The sequence below is a fragment of the Odontesthes bonariensis genome, chromosome 3 (assembly GCF_027942865.1).
Source record: "Odontesthes bonariensis isolate fOdoBon6 chromosome 3, fOdoBon6.hap1, whole genome shotgun sequence".
Lineage (NCBI taxonomy): Eukaryota > Metazoa > Chordata > Actinopteri > Atheriniformes > Atherinopsidae > Odontesthes > Odontesthes bonariensis.
The window spans coordinates 24745209-24761793 of NC_134508.1; the positions used below are offsets into that span (position 1 = coordinate 24745209).

The 16585-nt window shown below is 39.7% G+C and overlaps 1 protein-coding gene across 10 annotated transcripts in view; it reads left to right on the forward strand.

Moving 5' to 3' along the window:
- The first annotated feature begins 4330 nt into the window (after window positions 1-4330).
- The window catches only part of LOC142377266 (calcium-dependent secretion activator 1-like), a 79342-nt gene continuing 67087 nt past the window's right edge, over window positions 4331-16585 (forward strand). For all 10 annotated transcript variants that reach the window (XM_075461200.1, XM_075461190.1, XM_075461196.1 and 7 more), the window contains exon 1: window positions 4331-4906. In XM_075461200.1, coding sequence (XP_075317315.1) covers window positions 4574-4906 — 333 coding nt within the window. In that variant the 5' untranslated portion in view covers window positions 4331-4573. The remainder of the gene's footprint in view (window positions 4907-16585) is intronic.

The window sequence follows — 16585 nt, forward strand, 5'->3', positions numbered from 1 at the left end:
GCAGCACTGTGAGGATCATGTTCTTTGATTTCTCCAGTGCATTTAACACAATCCAGCCTGATCTGCTTCGTCTGAAACTCCAGAAGACTCAGGTGGAGGCCTCAACAATCACCTGGATTAATGACTACCTGACAAACAGACCACAGTTTGTCAGACTGAAGAATTGTGTGTCTAACCAGGTGATCAGCAGCACAGGAGCACCACAGGGGACTGTACTCTCACCATTCCTTTTCACTCTGTACACTTCAGACTTCCAGTACAAGTCAGACTCCTGTCATCTACAGAAATATTCAGATGACTCTGCAGTTGTCGGGTGTATCAGAGATGGACAAGAAGCTGAGTACAGAGAGCTGGTGGACCGCTTTGTGGCATGGTGTGGGAACAATCATCTCATCTTGAATGTTAACAAAACAAAGGAGATGATTGTAGATTTCAGGAGAAACAGGGTCAGATCAAACCCTGTTTCCATCATGGGAGAAGAAGTGGAGGTGGTTGAGGAATATAAATACCTTGGTGTTCATGTGGACAACAGACTGGACTGGAGACACAACAGTGAAGCAATCTACAAGAAAGGACAGAGCAGACTGTACTTCTTGAGGAAGCTAAGGTCCTTCAAGGTTTGCAACAAGATGTTGCAGATATTCTACAAGTCTGTTGTTGAGAGCGTCATTTCCTCTGGCGTCATCTGTTGGGGCAGCAGCATCAGAACCTTCAGTTTGGATGCAAAACGGACCGCTACAGGAAATCTTTCCTGCCCACAGCCATCAGCATCTATAATAACTCCTTGATTTAATTGAGCTATATCAACATTTAATTTCCCTCTGGGATAAATAAAGTATTTTTTAATTGAATTGAATTGAATTGAATTTATTTTTGCTATATAGAGATGATTTGATCTTCCTTCAGTAAGTGAAGCACTATGCATGGCATATTTGTATCAAAGGTGTTTGTATCCACTTGGGCAGGCAGTGGGTGTAAAAAAACTAAAAGACCATTAAGTATCAAGTCAGGGCATCAGGAGATCCTTTGGAGCAAAGCTGGAGATAAGTCCTTGAAAGCATGGTTAACTGCAGGGAAAAGAACATCTGGAGGAGCAGCTAGACAGTCCAGCTGTCAGAGTCAATTTAATCTTAGCGGTGATGAATGCAGGCCTGCTTATCTTCTGTGCATGCTGAGTTCACAATATGAAGGTTGCAATGGAGCGCTGTGGCTTTAAGTATTATAAGGGTTGATGTAGTAAGTAAACAATGTGAGGTCAGTAGGGTGATGAAGGACAATAAAAGATAGTCTAAAGGAAAAGAATGACCCGTTCATTGAAACTGTTTTTTCGTCACTGAAGTCATAGTTTTGATACATTATATTCTTAGGCCCTCTGAGAATTAGTTGATTGATAGTAATAATGTATGTGATTTTGATTATGCAATTATTTTCATAACAGATGCAGTTGTTCAAAAGATAAACAAAGAAAAAACACAGTTACATTTCTTTTTACAATAAAAAAAAACAATAAACATTTTCATGACATTTTGACACACACTGTTCAGTAATTTCACCGTAAAATTACAGTAAAATAATGGCAGCAGGGATGCAGTAAATATTGTTTCCAGGTTTTTGGCTAGTTTTAATTACGCCCATTCAGACCCATAAAACCTATTTAAACTCTACAAAAGAAACAATATGTATGTTGAGCTGCTAGAAACCTATACAGAACAAGAAGTGTTGTGATAAGAAATTACTTCCCACACAAACTGCTGAAGCTGCTGCAATAAAGGCAAATATGTCAGAGAATTGTTCAGGGGACCTGAAGGCAGGACACAGGAGGCAAGTTATGAATGTAAACTTTACTTACAAATACTCAGACAAAAACACAGTACATGGAGCAGACAATGTTGATATGAGATGTAATAGTGAGCAGGAGCAGAATGAATGAAAGCTGAGACACTAAACACAAAGAGGGTTCAGCTGGGGGTATATGCTATCTATGATTTCAAAATCTTATAAAACACCATTTGTAATTTGAAATAGAATAAAGACAACATGCAAGGTCTTAGAATTATTATTTTTATTTTAGCTAATTTTGCATTTAGGTCAGAATAGTCCTTTGATATACTCGTGGCCTGTTCAGGTTGTAGCCTGCCTCTTACCCAATGGCAAGTAGGATAATCTCCAACCCTAAGCTGTGCTGCCAAATTCTTTTTAGCGATTCTTTCTCTTGGCAACCTTCACAAACAAGCCATACTTGTTTAGTTTTTTTTCTAAACTAAATATATGCTAACTGAGACCTGGATAGTCTGAGATGTAGCTCTTTGGGTTTTTTCTGAACATTGCATGCTCTGACCTTTGGGTGAACTTGCTCGGACGCCCACTCCTCGAAAGATTAACAGCTGTCCTGAGCATTTTCTACTTGTGAATAACCTTCTCACTGTGGAGTGATAGACTACAGAATGTTTGGAAATGACCTTATAACCCTCTCCAGATTGATGGCAGCAACAAAGATCATTGCCTGTGTCTTTCCTCCTTGTCACTGTATTAACACACACCTGAATGCTCTTGATCTTCTTTCGGCCTCTCCTTTCATCAGGGGTCACCACAGCAAGTCGATCTCGCGTCATTGATTTTGTACATGTTTTACGCCAGATGCCGCAACCCTCACCAATTATCCAGACTTGGGATGGGCACTAGAAATACACTGGCTTAAGCTAACAGTGGCTGTACGCTCACACTCACACCAAGGCACACTTCAGCGTCACCAATTAACCTAACATGCATGGGTTGGGGGGTTGAGAGGAAGCTGGAGTACCCAGAGAGAACCCATGCATACATGGGAAGAACATGCAAACTCTACACAGAAAGGCCCCAGCCGGGTATTGAACCTAGAACCCGCTTGCTGTGAAGCGACGGTGCTAACCATACCACCATGCAGCCCAGTTGCTCACACTTGATAATCATCAAAGAATCAAGCTCTGTTTTTTTTTAGCAGCACCTGGCTGCTACTTACCCTCTTCATTCCTATGAAAGCAGTAAGTGTGGACTTAGTTTCTCACGAACAGGTTCTACCTTTGTCTTGGTTTTTGCTAAATGGAAAAATGACACTGAGTAATATGTCATGTGCTTTTGTTCATCTGAGGTTGTACTTTTCCCAATTTTAAGAACCGATATGGACCAGATGATTTAATGAAATATCCTGATATGTAAAACCGCAGAACTGAAATGTATATGATATTATCTATCTATACTAGATCTTCATCATTTGCCAAATCTCTATTATAGTGCGGGGTGCCATTAATCTGTATTAACCAAAATCAACGTAAGAAAATAAATACAAATTATGACACGAGGACTGAAGTTTCTGGTAAATCATACAAATGAAAAAATAGCCAACATTTCAGGACCTTGTGGTATTTAGAATAAAGAAATCTGCCAAACGCTTTAATGAAGAAATATGTGTTACTCAAATGTCATGTATACTCAATGTCTTTGACTTTTAAGGAAGGACCCTTATTTTCAAATGCTGGAGGAATTTGAAGGGTCACATGATATTTCTATTTAAGTGAACAGTAAATCTTTGAACGTTGCTTCATATAGTAAAACATCACAACAAGGTGTGTGATATTTGGCCTGAAGATCAACTCATTCTGCAACTCATTATGTTGGACATTTACTATTGGCCAGTAACTATCTGAGTTTTTGCTGGAAGGTTTCTACTCAGCTTGAATAATAAATATCGCCTGTTTGGCTGCAGTGTGGTGCAAATTCCTGACAAGAGATACCAGCACATGCTGCAACAATTAATTTCTCTCGACTAGAAGCCTGCATGCACACACTCATACACACACACACCCTGATTCACACAGAGGAAGAGCAAGCTATTCAGCCCTTATGGTTACCCCACCCTTCAGCAACACACAGTATGAAGCTGCACACGAATCATTCTGAAAATTTACACCTACTGATCTGCTTCCCATGCGGTGCCCATTAACTGTGTTGCTCAGTTCAGTCAGTGACAATATGGGAGAAATCCTGTGGCAGCCATCTTAGGTGTAGCACTGCAGGATGTTACGAGGAGCTACAGTAAAGGACGACCATCATTCAGTCTCTGCTCTGATTCTGTGTTCAGCACCACGGACAGCTCTGCCCCCCTGAACCCCCGCCTGGCAGGAAAGGAGAAGCCATCTCCTGCTGTCACACAAAAAAAGCATCTCTCGTTCCCTCATCTGTAGCTACACTACACCCCCCTCTGCCCCTCCCCTCGGCTTCCTTCTCACCTCCCCCTCTCACATCCGCAGCACCGACCGACCAATAAAATACAGAAAATACGTAAGCATCGACGAGTGCTCGGCGCAGGCGGAGAATACTCGGTGTGAAGCAGACTACACCTCCTCCAGCACCACTCGTACCGCTGACATCTCTCAGTGAGCGAGTATAACCGGGGCCTATCCCTGTCTTGACTTCGGGTACAATATACACTATATCTAGGCACGGTTAAGACAACGGCACAGCTAACATCTGGGGGTATTAAAAACTCAATTGGCAGGCTAGGATATCCGTAGGGAAGCATCACTTCTAGAGCAAGATGTTAGATCCGTCGTCCAGCGAAGAGGAATCTGATGGGATAGTGGAAGAGGAAAGCAAAGAGGCGATGGCACCTCAGGCCGGATCCCGCATCTCTCCAAGCAGGACCAGCGAAAGCTCAGGTGGACTAGCGCCCAGCAGCAGCCGCAGCAGTGCCCGTCCGACCAGCCCGAGCCCGTCGGCCGCCAGCGAGGAGAAAGAGGACCTGGAGAAGATGCACAGAGAGGAAGAAGAGCGCAAAAAGAAGCTGCAGTTGTATGTTTTTGTGATGCGGTGCGTCGCATACCCATTCAATGCAAAGCAGCCAACAGATATGGCAAGGCGACAGCAGAAGGTAAGGGCCACTCAGTGCAAACGCATAATTAATAACCACATGATGACGAAATGACTCCTTTCATTTCGCAGATGTTGTCATTGATGACCTACATAAGCCAGAACACGGGTCTGTGTGTGTGTGTGTGTGTGTGTGTGTTGGGGGGTTGGACCACTAGGCCTATCCGATTGCGAACAGATACATCACAGCTCCAGTGAATGCACAGTTTGTTTTTTGACGCAAAATGTTGCAATCCTCAGAGCATGACAGAAGCGGGTATAGGTATCGCCCAGGAAAGTGGAGGGACTGGTGGTGCTGCAGAGCTGCAGACTGAGTGCAGTTCATGTTCCTCCAATACACAAGCTCGTAAGTGAGATCAGTCCTACAGACCAGAAAATCAATTAATTGAAGGGACATTCAGGAGATGGTGGATGTCGATTTGCAACAGGACGGTGTCATTATCTAGTTGGTCTACATCTTATCAAAGTCGAGATCACCCGTTAAATATGCAGACTATATGGTTTTATGTCCCGTCTTTTTGATGGATTCTCAATTCCGAGCCGTTTGCACCATCACTTATCCAGTCAGTTTGGCCTCCCAAGGTGACTTTTAGTCACAGACCTCTTGAGTGTATCTTAATTGCCTTTTTTCTTTCCAGATGAGCTTGACTTCTGGCAGTAAAGTGTAAAAAAATTGCATTAAACAACATTTTCTGCCTCTTCACAATTGATTGTAAAGCCATTGTCTTTAAAAATGTCCAGTTTATGAGGTTTAGATAAGTTACTGTAAGGGAAAAGATCCCCATCCTGGTTTCACACCACTGCTGGGTTCTTCGATTGATGCTGAAGCCAGTTTTGGGTCACGCTGTCCTTACTGTCAAAGTCATCACGCAGGCCTTACTATACTGAAGGAATACTCACCTTATTGTCTGACAACGTCCCTAGTTTATTGTTCTTTTTTTTGCATTGTATTGCCATAGTTTATCATCTGGTCGTGCAAGGCTGTTATTGATTAAAATACATCACTGCATGTTATGAGTATGGCTACAATCACTTGAGTGGATTGTGGTGTGCTATGAGTTTCTTGTACTTCTTTTCACAAAGGCAGAATTTAGTTTATTGTGCTTGGTGAGCCCACAGATGTTTCACTCAGGGCACTAAAGGCTAGTCATACCTCTCTCATTCATTTGAATCATTGTTAACAATAGTATGGTAACTGCTCTTAAAAAAACGGTTTGGTTTGACATGCAGACTACTCGTTTTTCTCTGGACACCGCTAAGCCATATGGTCTGAAATCTGCTGACTAATGAGGAAGTGCATGTGGGTGGCAGAAACCACAGTGTTTACCATCTATTTGTTTGTTTGTGGTCCTGTTGAGCATAGCTTACTGGTAGTCTAATACAGGCTTTTTAAAGCACTTTCATATCTGGTACCTCAGGGAGCAACAGTATGCTGTGGTTGAGTGAAAATCTGGACACATAATCCAATGCTTGCTGTCAATCCAGGCAATCGAAAAGTGTTGGTCTTTGTATGAAAGTGAGTTAGTTTCATTTAACCAGGTAATGAGTATAATTCATTGCACAGAAATATTTAACATAAATCACTGAAGTCAGGGTGTATTATGTTACAACAGCTGTGTGCATTTATAACGTCAAGGAACTGCATCTAAGTCATAATTTTACTAATTCATTGCTCGTCCAATAATGTCTCTGTAGATTCCTCTCCCTCCAGTGAGTGTTTGCCTCACGGATATCCATATAAACACATTGTTATAAACAAAATTGTAATTCAGTCATTTTCTATTAAGAAAATTCCTCACTATGTTGGATGCGCAGTCTAATATGCAGCCTTTCACCATGTTGGTTATTTAAGATTAGACACAGAAATATGATTTTAAGACCCAAACGCCTCAGAAAAACATGTGGGGCAGCTTCATGATAATCCGTTATTAGAAGCTCTGGCACACAAACGGCAGTGATGGGCTATCACAGAGAAACAGACGAGACTGCAGACTTTTCAAGCTATGCTGCTGTTTCTTCAAATGCATTGCCATAACCTTGTGAAAGGATAAAGCAGTAACAGACAGTTGTCTCTCTTTGATGGCCATGGGTAATGTTTGTTGTTCTGCTGTTTTTCACTTGTTGTATCAGTGTTCATGCATAATTAACAGGTGGCACATATGTTTGCATACAAGGCTAACAATCTTTGAGCACACTTACACTAATAGCCCCTTTGCACAGACTGAGTAAATTATTGAGATTATTTGCAGATATATAGATTGTTTTCATGCAATCATCATGATTGTCCCGGAGGGCAAAATCTCCCTTTATATAATCACAATAATCAGTTTAAATTGCATGAATAGAGGAGTTAAACTAGGGCATGGAGGCTGTAAAGTTAAATGATTAATTTACATTTCTCGAGTGTTTATTATGTCTTGTAAAGATGTTGTGTGTAAAATTTGTCTGGCATTCTTAATGCTTGTGGTGTTGGTTTGATGGTTGCTCTGTCTGTTACCCAGCTTATCTGTCATTTGGTTGCCTTTTCAAATCCAAGAATATCAGATATCATATCCTTGCCCAACATCATCATACTAGTGAGATAAAAACTATGATGATCTATACAGCTCAAAGCATTACTGTGCTTAAGGCCTCACAAAGTCACAAGAATTTCCCCCTCTCGAGTAATTAGAACATTTTTCTCAAGAAATCAATGGCAACCAAAAGTTATGAAATTCTTATTTAAAGGGGAAGTTCATTTTTTTTTTTAAAACCTGGACCTTATTTCTGGAATAAAATACGTTCATCTACTCACGATAACAGTTTGGTGAATTTCGGTCTCCTTCAGGGGATATTTAGATTACTCGAGATCTGTGTATATCCATATAATGGGAGAGAACAGAGCTAGACCATACAGCCTCTAAATAAGGCATTACATCTGTCTGTATTTCACCAATACTTTAAGACGAAGGAATGAATGAACGCGTACTATTGCACTGTTAGTTCATAGCTGCCGTGTTGTTGTTATCCGGGGCTATCGGGGGGCTTATGGGAGCTTTCTACACATGCGTCTAGTGGGATGAATTCATAGACGCGCACCACTGCAGAACAGCTCATTCACTCCGGTAAGGACGTCCATCGTATTCAAAGTCATCAAAATCTGATAAATATCCTGCCATGTTGCACAAAACTAGCAGTAGCAAACTCTGTGTGAAGTTAGCCGACTGTCACAGAGCACGGAGTAGACATTAAAGAAACAGTATGAATTAAAGCTGATCTATCAAATTAGCATATTTTAATATGTCAGAATCCATTTATATATTTCCAAACTGAGTAACTGCTCGCGTTAAAGGACAAGACCGTTTTTTTTACATTGGGCCCTTGATTTCACATTATAACATGATGTTCTACTCACCCCTGCTTGTTGTTGGTAATTTGGAGCTGTTCCGAAGATATTCGAGAGGCGTCTGGCTGCTCTCTTGAGATATTCGGCCATGAAACGGTTTCCTATGGGCAACGTTATACAGGCACAAACTATGCTGTTTATAATTTATTAATTACTGTACACTAGCACTGATAACGTGGAGGTGCGTCGCTTACTTAAAAAAATCCGGGTTACTGTCATTTTGAATTTTTGTCGTAAAGTCTGTGTGTGTTTGTCTGTGGGCTGTCTGTGGTAGTAGTACGATGATGACGTCAGTAACACCCACTTTACGACAAAAATTCTAAATTACAGTAACCCGAATTTTTTGAAGTAAGCGACGCACCTCCACGTTATCAGTGCTAGTGTACAGTAATTAATAAATTATAAACAGCATAGTTTGTGCCTGTATAACATTGCCCATAGGAAACCGTTTCATGGCCGAATATCTCAAGAGAGCAGCCAGACGCCTCTCGAATATCTTCGGAACAGCTCCAAATTACCACCAACAAGCAGGGGTGAGTAGAACATCATGTTATAATGTGAAATCAAGGGCCCAATGTCAAAAAAACGGTCTTGTCCTTTAAGGATTTTTCATTTTTAGTAAAAGGTTAGATGCCCTTAAGATAATCTGACCCAATAAGCTAATCTTCCAGCAGGTCTAAGTAATAGTGTACCTTTTGGCTCAGCATTTTAACATACAGTAGGTCAATGGTACTCTGAGGGAGAGGAGTTGTGAGTTGTGTAGAAGGGTTTGTGATGTGAATTTAAAACGCATCTTTGGTGTTTAGCACAGTTGTCAAATTAATTTGGAAGCTCCAGCTTTTCAGGGTGCTTTGTTTTTTTTATGTTCCAATATGTTAAAACTGGATAACAGCTTTTTAATGCACTCATCGACAACTTGCTGTATTTTGAACTGACCTGTCCATATGAATCATTTTCTCACCTCTATATTGCCGTTTGTGTTTGTGAAAAAGAAGCTGGAGTAAGAACAAAGGACTCTGGGAAGATAATCATACAAATGAAAAAAACTTAAATTATCATGTGAACAAATGTTAATGATGAAGCTTTTGGTTCATCAGCTTTGACACAAAAAGAGATAAGAATCATTGAAGTACTTTGGCAGAGCTCAGCAAGATGTTTGCACAGATAAGCCAGCATATGAAAGGTCATACATGGACGTAATTATCTAATCTTTGTCGATAACAGAAAAATACACATCGTCATTTGAACTGATGGATGAAGGACTGATAACACAATGGTATGCAAAAGGAAACAAGAAGACGAAGAGAAAGATGAAACTGACATCAGTTTGCACTGCATGATTTTATAGAGTGTACCGTGTATTGGCATCTGCTGTTTCACTAGTGTGTATTTCCTTATTTCTCATCTATTTTTTCAAGTAAATGAGAAATAATTTTACAAGATAACACTGAAATTGTGGGCATACATGTACAAATATCTTAGGTTAAATGCCCGCTCTCATGATGCTCATGAAACACATGTAGATCAATGTAGATAAAAGACAGCAGCAGTAAATGAGAGCACAAGTATGACACTGAAATAATTTGCATTATTATGTAAGATGTCTAAATGGTGTTCTGCCTGAAAAAAAAAATCATCCTTTAGTAATGAAAGACACTGTGCAGGCAGTGTAAAAGTCAAGCTTTTAGTTAACAATGAAACATGTCAATCAGAGTTTGAAAGCTGATGCTTGAAAAAGTTATTCTCTTTTGTTAAGCAACAGATTCTGCGGCATGGTTTGAATTGCCTTTATTAATGTACTTCACCCTTCCTTTTATGAAATGTAAACATCTGAATCAAATGACAGTATCTATATATAAATATATCTATATATAGATATAGATATATATATAAATATCTTTATCTTCATGCCTTTGTCTTCTCTTTCTTCTAGTTTTTATGTGTAATGGCCTGAAGCAAACGCTTGCCGATATTTGTGGACTGAGCTCTTTTAAACAGTCCAATTTAGGACATGTCAGTTCAAATAAAGATAATGTGATTTAGGGATTTCTTTGGTGATGAGAAGTTTTATCTCCAGATTTAAAAAAAAAAATTCTCTTGCACGTTTTAGCAATAGTAGTACTCAAGAGTAAAGGAGTTCATTGATAGTACAGACATGGAGGTGGATTTAGAAAGGGCGACAGCTGAAAAGCAGCAGGTGAAATACCCCCTCACCCACAATCTGTGCAGCCTCGTGTAACATATCGCAGCTTCACAAATTACAGATTTCTTTTTCTGTTAGGGCATAGCCAAGACGGAAAGCTAAGATTTCATTTGTAAAAATGTCTTTTCCAGAACATCAGACAAAATGGAGAAAGGGTCAAATTGACCAATGCTTGCCTTGTTAATAATCCGCTACTGTTGCCTGTTTCTCATATGGATCAGAGATCTGGACAAGGTCTTATCTTAGTCTTGAGAAAAAATATTACCTGCTGAACCTTGCTGTAACATCAATACACCTCATTTGAATTATAATTAGAAGCCATTTATTGTCATTGTATTATGCATATTGAAATTGCAGATCAAGGTTTCTGAACATTTTTCTGCTGCTAATGACTGTATTTATATTTTCCCAGATTTAATGAAAACCGAAACACTGATGTCCATACAACCACACTTAAAGAAATATTGCTGTTTTCTGAAGGTCACAGCTCTTGGGATGGAAATCAGATTTGTCTGGTTGAGAACAGTTGCTATGTTCTCACACTGCCTCCGAGGATGGAGAGAGATAGATCTCCAGAGTCATGTGATTCCTTGTTAGATCACTGCATAAGATACCGTATAATCCCTATTGAAAATGCTGCACATTAGTCCTTCTCAAGAATTGCAAAATGAAGGCTGGTTCATTGAAACTGGACATTAAACCTTAACAGCACTTAAAGCAGCACACACTGTAGTCATGTTACATTTATCACCTTTACACTTATGATACTGCATGCAAAATTATTAGACACATGACTGTTTTGACCTTATTAATGTTTCCATGCATACGTTACAACTCCAAACCAAATAAACCTGAAATCCTATTGGATTTTGATCATTTTCAGGTGATATATATATATATATATATCACATATATATTTGTGTAATGAGGAAGGTTGTGGCCCTAGGGATTCATAATTTACATTTACATTTACATATGTATAAGGCAGTTTCATAAGCTTAGGTATAATAGGCCAAAAAAAGAAAATTAACTGAAAAAGGATGGACTGGGGGCACTGATATGAGTAGCTGTCATTAAGAATGTTAAATTGTTTTACCTTCTAGGGTTGAAGACGGTTTGAAAATTTATTCCTAAACTAGTAGACAGTTTCTGTGCTGCCTGTACCTTTGGAGGAAATCAGCAGCAATCAATAAGGCCAGTATTTCCATTGCTGGTCAATGGATGCAACCAAGTATTAGACTGTATAGCACGCCAGCAAAAGCCTCAAAGATGATAATGTAGCAACCTGGTCACTTCCTAACCTGACTTAAACCAGGCTGACGTATTCTGGACCAATATTTAATATGAAATTTACAGTGAGGGAAAGCATCTCTTTTAATAAACAGATCAAGGCACTGAAAAACAAATCATGTCAGTTTCCTTGCAACATCAGCATTTGTCAAACCAAGAATATGAAATGAAAGCAAACCAAAGTTACATCAGCTGGTGTGTGGGCTGCAGGGTGGTGTGGTGGTTAGCACTGTCACCTCACAGCAAGAACATTCCTGGCTGAGGTCTTCCTGTGTGGAGTTTGCATGTTTTCCCCCTTCAGGTACACAGGCTTCCTCCCACAGTCCAAACCATGCATGCTATATTAATTGGTATTTAGAAATTTACTGTTGGATTAAGTGTGTATGGTTGTTTGCTTCTGTGTTGGCTCTGTGATGGACTGGCGACCCATCCAGGATATACCCCGCTCCCAGCCCCCCCCAATCTTGTGTAGGATTAAGCGGGTACAGAAGAAGGTTGAATGGATCAGCTACTGTCGCGTGTTTTTATGTCCTTGAGCTGTTGTATTTACATGCTCTCTTCTTATATTGTATTTCTTTTTCCAGATAATTACAAGATCGTTTGCTGATAATTGTGAGATTCTAATTAAGAGGTTTTAACAGAGATGTAAAAATCCGTTTTAGCACAGATGAAGAAAACTTTTGCAAATTAATACCACATGTGGCTGCAAGTCATCATGTTTTGTAAATTTTTGTCTTCCAAGGGAATTTGGGCAGGCAGCTTTTAGAGCACAATATTTGTTTGTACAAATGTGTGCTGTTATTAAACATTGATTAAAGGCAGAATTTTTAAGACATGAATACAAAAGGACAAAGAGGAGAGTCTGAGGAAGATTAGTTATGCTGATTTTCCACATTAAAGACAGAGGAGTTAAGGCAGGACCATTTCAGCGGTCCCCTCTGCTTCTCACTCTGATGGCTCCAACACAAAAAGCAGCATCAAGCAGGCACGAGGCTGCGTGTCAGGTAGATGCTTAGTTTGAGTTTCAGATGTTGTCACATATGTTTGTCACCATTCCTTTGAATAGAGTCACTACAAGTGAGTCACCTTCCCTCTGACAGACACGAAACTTAATTGGGTTTCAAAGGCACTATTTATTTTTGCTCAGGATAACTGCTTTGATCTCTAACACTGGCTTAAAATTGCATTGGAAGCATCACTGAGCACACATCAGTTCCGCATGAAATATAGATGTCACTTAAGCACAGTGAAAAACATACAGAAAGGTGACAAAGTAAAGGAGACATCTGAAGTGAGAGTGGTCTACATTGTCACCACATAACAGCCCAGATAAACACCTGTGAGATTTTGGACTTACATGTCAGATATTGCTCTCCACAGTCATCCTCAGATTATCAATTGAGGAAATGTCTTTTGAAAGATAGATTCATAGAATCAATGCCAGGAAGATGGCCTGAAACATAACTAAGCAGGCCTGTTTCACATGAAAAACAAAGAGTAGTCAGAAGATACAGAGATTTGGATTCACATTGATGAACACAAAATATGCAGTGTAAATAAATAAATATATATATACCTGTGTCTGTGTGTGTGTGTGTGTGCATTTTATGTGACACAACGCATGACATTTTAGGTAATTTTAGTTGGCAATAGTTGTGTTTTGTGTGTGTAGCTGGGTGGTGGTACTCAGCATTGGGAAAAATTATTTCTTAATGTTATACGTTATGGCAGCTTTTGTTTTAGGACAAGCCATGATGTTTTCCTTACCTCATCCATGTAGTTTTTTAATGCCTATAATGGTTTTCAAGTAGCTTGTAATGTGTAGCAGTTGAATGGTGACTAAAGGCAAAAGGAAACAGTGGCTGAATCCAAACTGGACTCAATTGTTTAGCCCGAAAGTTAGTTTTTTTTAGCCTCACCCCTCCCCAACCCCTCAGACTTTGAAAACAAATGGGATGCAAACATAATTTCATGACTCATTACTAAATGTGGGGAAACAGTGTTTCTCTATGAAGTTATTTTCCTAAAAAAACAACAACAAAACAGCAAAAAACTGCATTAGCGGAAAAAAAGTCCTTTTTGTGACTATTTGAGGTTTTGTTGTGAGATTGAGTTGAACCACTGGGTTTTTACCCTTTGTCACTCGTGAGCCCACCATGGCCTTTGGCAAAAAGTTCAAGTAATGTTCATGACAGGCAGACACTTCAAACAAATCTTTTTGTTCTTAAAGGTGGGGTAGGGGATCTTTTTCTGGAACATTTTTTTACATATTGCTTGAAATACTCTTCACACCCCCATTGCAACCAATTAATTAAAAGTTTTGACACAAATATGAAAAGTTTTAGTGGCCTCTAGAACGTACAATCTAGCAAAAACAGTTCTGATGCCATCAAACTGCAATCTGCCCCCCCCCCCGTGCGCATACCCTGCTCCGTGAACAATTACTCGTCCAGAAGCTTGGCAGGAAGCTAAACTAGAGCCAGCTTGGCTAGCACCTAGCATTATTAAACGTATAGTTAGCATAAACTAAATACTAAATACTAAATACGGCAACGATCGATGCTTGCTGTCAGAACAGCGCTCGTGAACCTTCGTGCTCGTGCGCGTTGATGTACTCTAGAGGCGTGCCTTCGGGAGGAAAGTGAAGAAAAGGGTTGGGACTTTTTACCGGTGTATTTTCAAAATGCATCTTTGCTGGACTCGAAATCCAGGATCTCCTACCCTACCTTTAAATACTGTTTTGCTTTCACAGTCAAATAAATCCTTGACCCTGGTCTACCGAGATAATACATCTCCTATCAGTAATTCAACAAAAGAAGCAATGCCTTTTGAAATAATCTCCTTTGTTACCCCCAAGATCGTAAAATGTTTTATAAAACCCTCCTGTCCTTTTCCCTCATCATCTTCATATTATTCTATAAAATACTTTTTTCTCCAAAGGCCTGACCAAAGCCATCTGATTCATCTTTTTTTCGTCTCAGACTGCTTCCAATGGATGGCTACATGCAATGCAAACCTTACTGAACATCAAACAAGAGTTAGCGGAGATAATCACCTTTGCGAGCAGAGTGAGAGGCAGAGAGAAAATGAAAGAGACAGATTACAGAGAAAGTGATTTGTGACGGGAGGGTGCAATGAAAGGATTTATGACTGAGTCTTGATGAGAGTAATGTACCAGCAATGAAGACACTGACCCACAGTCAGCTTTCCACAGTGTTACACACTATGGAGTAGTGCTTCCTTTTTATGAGATACAAAATGATGGAAATAATTCTTAGGAAGTACATGAAATGAATTAATTTCAAATTTAGAAAAGAGAGCGACTCACCCAGTGTGTAAAAGGCTGCAGCTCATGCTTACTTAGTGACTTAATAATAATTTGATTCGTGCTTTTACCAGTTAAAATGTGAATTTCAAGCTGAATTTGAAAGCTTCAGTAATCTTTCCTGTATGTACTCTGTTGCAGATACATATTTTGTCAGAAGTAACTCATGATTATTTGAATTAGCATCGTGTCTTTCCTTTCACCAAAAGGCACCTAAAATCTAATTCATGAAAGCATACATCTCATTCCAGACAACAAGCATTTGAAATAATATAAAAAAGGACCTTGGTTTTTCCCAAACATAAAGACGAATACATTTAACTGCTATCAAATTAATTTAATGAAAATCTGGTGAACTATCACTTCTGGATTCTTTACTTGAGTGTTTAAAATGTGTGCAAAGTAAATGCATAATTATATGGTTTTGGATCAAATTTGTGCAAATTGTCCAGTAGAGTTCATCCTCACTGTTTTCTTGGACTTTTCATGTACGTTTAAATTCATTTGACTCGCAGTGGCTGAATGAGCGCAGTGAGGAAGCAGCTGAGCTGGATGTCTGCTGCTAGTGAGTTGGTGGTGTGATAATGGATGAGTGTTATAAGCAAAGCTTTGCTGGATGTGAACACAGTGTTCTCCTGGATGTATCAGCAGTGCCACAGTGATAGAGTCTGACAACAGTGTGAAGGCTGGTTTTAAAGAGCCAGAGCTCCCTGCTTTATCTATATTTGCAATGTGTTATGCTCTGTCTTCAGAATATATACCTGGCTGCTTACCAACCTAGAGAATAGATATTTCCTCACATGACGTGTGTGCTTTCAAAACACGAGTCTGGTTAGGGATAATAGCTTGTGCATCTGTCTTTGCGTAATTGTAGTTTTGTGACCCAGTCACTACACAATGCCGGTGTTTTGTGTTTGATGAGGCCTGCTGCTGCTAGAATTTGTGCAGCTGTCATGCAGTGCCTGCTCCTGTACTCATACTTGCTGTTTACTCAGATATTGGCCTTTGGTATCATTTGCAACATGCATAAAATGCTCTTTGTGTGTCGTGAGTAGATCCGCTGACACCATGTTTGCTGAGCGCCAAAAGATGCATTGGTGAAGGGGGAGGGGGGTTCTGAGCAAACAAATTTGAGAGCATTAAGTTTGTATGGTATGATAGTAAGCAAATGGAAAAGCTTATCCTCTGTGCATAAGTGAGGTAAACTCACTGTCAAAGCATGCCATGTTTTTTTTGCAGCATTTCTGGAGCTTATTTTTAGTCCTTAGTCTAAAGTGTAATTAAGATATATTCTTACATGAATCAATCAAAACTGCATTTACCACTGCACTCTGCTGAAAGCTGCCCTTTCATTTTCAAGCCATTTAATTTTGGAAAACTGCCTAATTTAACCTATCCTATCAACGCTATATAACTTCCAGAAGAAGCTCAAGTGTGAGTCAGCACAGAGGAGGCTTTACTGCACTGAAACACAGTT